We start from the raw sequence: 2,794 nt of genomic DNA, 5'->3' as shown, positions 1-2,794 counted from the left end.
ACGCTGAAAAGCGTGTCCGCTGAAGAAGCGGCAAAAAGGCCAACGACGCCGAAGAGGTGTCCATCACCCCACCACGACGGAGAAGGGGCAGGCAGCCAGCTCCTCGGCGCAGGCACTAGCTCATACGCCTGAGAGCCGGGGCCTGCGGAGGCGCCTGAACCAGCTGTTTGGAGACAGCTCCCCGGAGCCCGAGGCGGGAGGCCTGTCACCAGGGCCGCGGACACCATCACCAACGCGGGCTGGGACGCCGTTCCCGCTTCTGTGGGAAACGCCCTCATCACCAGCATCGGAGGCAACCAACGTTTTCCTCCCCACACCGTGGAAGCTCTACCCCCTCTGGCTCCCTCAGCGGAAGCTGACTCGGCCGGCAGCAGTTCCCCTTGCCCGCGGCGACATCCGGGTTCTGCGACCGGTTTCACCACGGCGCACGAACGGGCACGCAGGGAAAGAAAATCAAGCGCCGATTCCTGGTGGTCCCCAGCGAAGGACACATCGCCCCCGCAGCAAAGGACTAGATGCGGCGGCTCGACGAGTCCTAAGGAGACAGGGACAATTCCCGGACACCAACACATATACACACACACACACATGTAGTCCCAGTACAATAAAGATGATTCTTGTTACTTGTTAAAAGAAACCGTAAGTGTCACTGCACCCTCCCCGCGAGCGACCGATCACGTCAAATAAAAGAAGCAACCGCCCAACAACACAATACCCCAAAACTGGTGACCCCGACGTGATCCTCGCGGGTGAGTGAAGATGCCGACGGAGCGCTCGCCGACAAGGGCTTCAACAGGCTCCACGGCGGAAAACATGAATCCAACGGCAGAACAGCCAACGGGTGCACACGTAAACAAAGTCGCCGTCCGCGCACCACCCTTCTGGGAGAACGAGCCCGAGTTATGGTTCGCACAACTCGAAGGACAATTCCTGCTCGCTGGCATAACGCAAGACGCTACCAAGTACGCCCATGTACTTTCACAAATAGACACGAGGCACGCACGTGAGGTCAAGGACGTAATCACCGACCCACCTGCGACGGACAAATACCTCGCGATTAAGACTGCATTAATCCGTCGACTGTCAGCTTCACAAGAGCACAGGATTCGCCAACTTCTAGAACACGAAGAGATGGGAGACCGCAAGCCTTCGCAATTCCTGCGGAACCTACGCACGCTCGCTGGAAATGCCGTACCCGAACAACTACTACGCACGTTGTGGCTCGGGCGGTTACCAACCACGATGCAAGCCATTCTGGCGACCAGAACGCAAGACCGACTGGAGGACGTCGCAGAACAAGCGGACCGTATTCAAGAGGTCACCGTTCGTTCAGTCAACGAAGTGAAAACGGCGCCAGACGACCCATCACCGATGGCCCACCAAATACGGCAACTCACCGACCAGGTGGCAGCCATGGCTCGACGTCTCGAGCAAACGCCTCGTCCACGGAACCGAAACAGAAGCAAGTCAAGGGAGAGGAAGAAAACGGATCACCTTTGCTTCTACCATCGGAAGTTCGGGCAACAAGCTCGAAAATGCACCCAGCCGTGCAACTTCCAGTCGGGAAACGAGCGGGGGAGTCACTGATGGCGGCCAGTGACACGACCCAGACTCCTCGTCGCCTTTTCGTCACCTGTCAGGAATCCAAAAGACGATTCCTCGTGGACACCGGATCCGACGTCAGCGTATATCCACGTGCCGCGATCCAAGGTCCGAAGCAACCCACAGCATACATCCTATATGCAGCTAATGGGTCGGCGATATCGACGTATGGATGGATCACCGTAGAACCGAAACTTGGTCTAAAAAGGTCTTTTCCTTGGCGTTTTGTCATTGCGAACGTATCGCAACCAATAATCGGCGCGGATTTTTTATCCCACTACCATCTGTTACCGGATCTACGAGCAAGAAAGTTAATAGATGGCAAAACAGGCTTGAAAACCCAGGGGACCATAGACCACGCCACGACTGCATCAGTCAAGGTTCTCAAGGAAGAGAATTTGTACCACCGCATAGCGGAATATCCAGGGATTACCCGCCTACGCACGGAACTAACAAGAGCAGAACACAACACCAGGCACTACATCAAGACAACATCAGGACCACCGGAAGCATGCCGTCCCCGAAGACTGGCTCCTGATCGTCTAAAAACTGCAAAAGCAGAGTTTGATCTCCTGCTTAAAGAAGGGATAATCCGCCTTTCAAAAAGCCCATGGGCCGCGCCTCTACATATGGTGCCGAAGAAAGAAAACGCTTGGCGCCCATGCGGAGACTACAGACGCCTGAATGCTCGCACGGTACCCGATCAGTACCCGGTTCCTCACATCGAGGACTTTTCGCAAACTCTAGCAGGGAAGAAAATTTTCTCGACCGTAGATCTAGTTAGAGCCTACAACCAGATCCTGGTACACCCTGAAGATGTCCCGAAAACGGCAATCACCACGCCATTCGGGCTCTTTGAGTTTTTGTACATGCCTTTTGGGTTACGAAACGCGGCACAAACCTTTCAAAGGTTTATTAATGAAGTTCTACACGGCTTGGACTTCTGCTACGCCTACATCGATGACATCCTGGTGGCCTCTACCACAGAACAAGAGCACCAGGAGTATCTCAGGAAGCTATTCGCCAGACTACAAAAATACGGCATACTCATCAGTCCGGCGAAATGCGTTTTTGGGGCACAGCAAGTACGCTTCCTAGGCTACATGGTATCCCAACATGGGACAGAACCTCCGCCCGAAAGGGTCCAGTCTATAAAGGAGTTCCCCAAACCATCAACGGTCAAGCAGTTACG

The 2,794-nt window shown here is 54.9% G+C and overlaps 1 protein-coding gene across 1 annotated transcript; it reads left to right on the top strand.

Annotated features, from left to right (window-relative positions):
• Positions 1 to 759: 759 nt before the first annotated feature.
• On the top strand, positions 760 to 1,587 carry LOC116853105. The gene has a single exon (XM_032833978.1). It carries the CDS (start codon positions 760 to 762, stop codon positions 1,585 to 1,587), a length of 828 nt encoding a protein of 275 aa, XP_032689869.1.
• The last annotated feature ends 1,207 nt before the right edge of the window (positions 1,588 to 2,794 follow it).

This window comes from Odontomachus brunneus, unplaced genomic scaffold, assembly GCF_010583005.1.
Source record: "Odontomachus brunneus isolate Ranch 3 - 2012 unplaced genomic scaffold, Obru_v1 Obru_scaffold_277, whole genome shotgun sequence".
Lineage (NCBI taxonomy): Eukaryota > Metazoa > Arthropoda > Insecta > Hymenoptera > Formicidae > Odontomachus > Odontomachus brunneus.
The sequence above is the reverse complement of the archived record's forward strand: the minus strand, read 5'-3'. Positions and strand labels throughout refer to the sequence as shown.

What these genes read in the sequence shown, in the direction of transcription:
- LOC116853105 (XM_032833978.1), top strand. Translation starts at nt 760, where the DNA reads ATGCCGACGGAGCGCTCGCCGACAAGGGCTTCAACAGGCTCCACGGCG.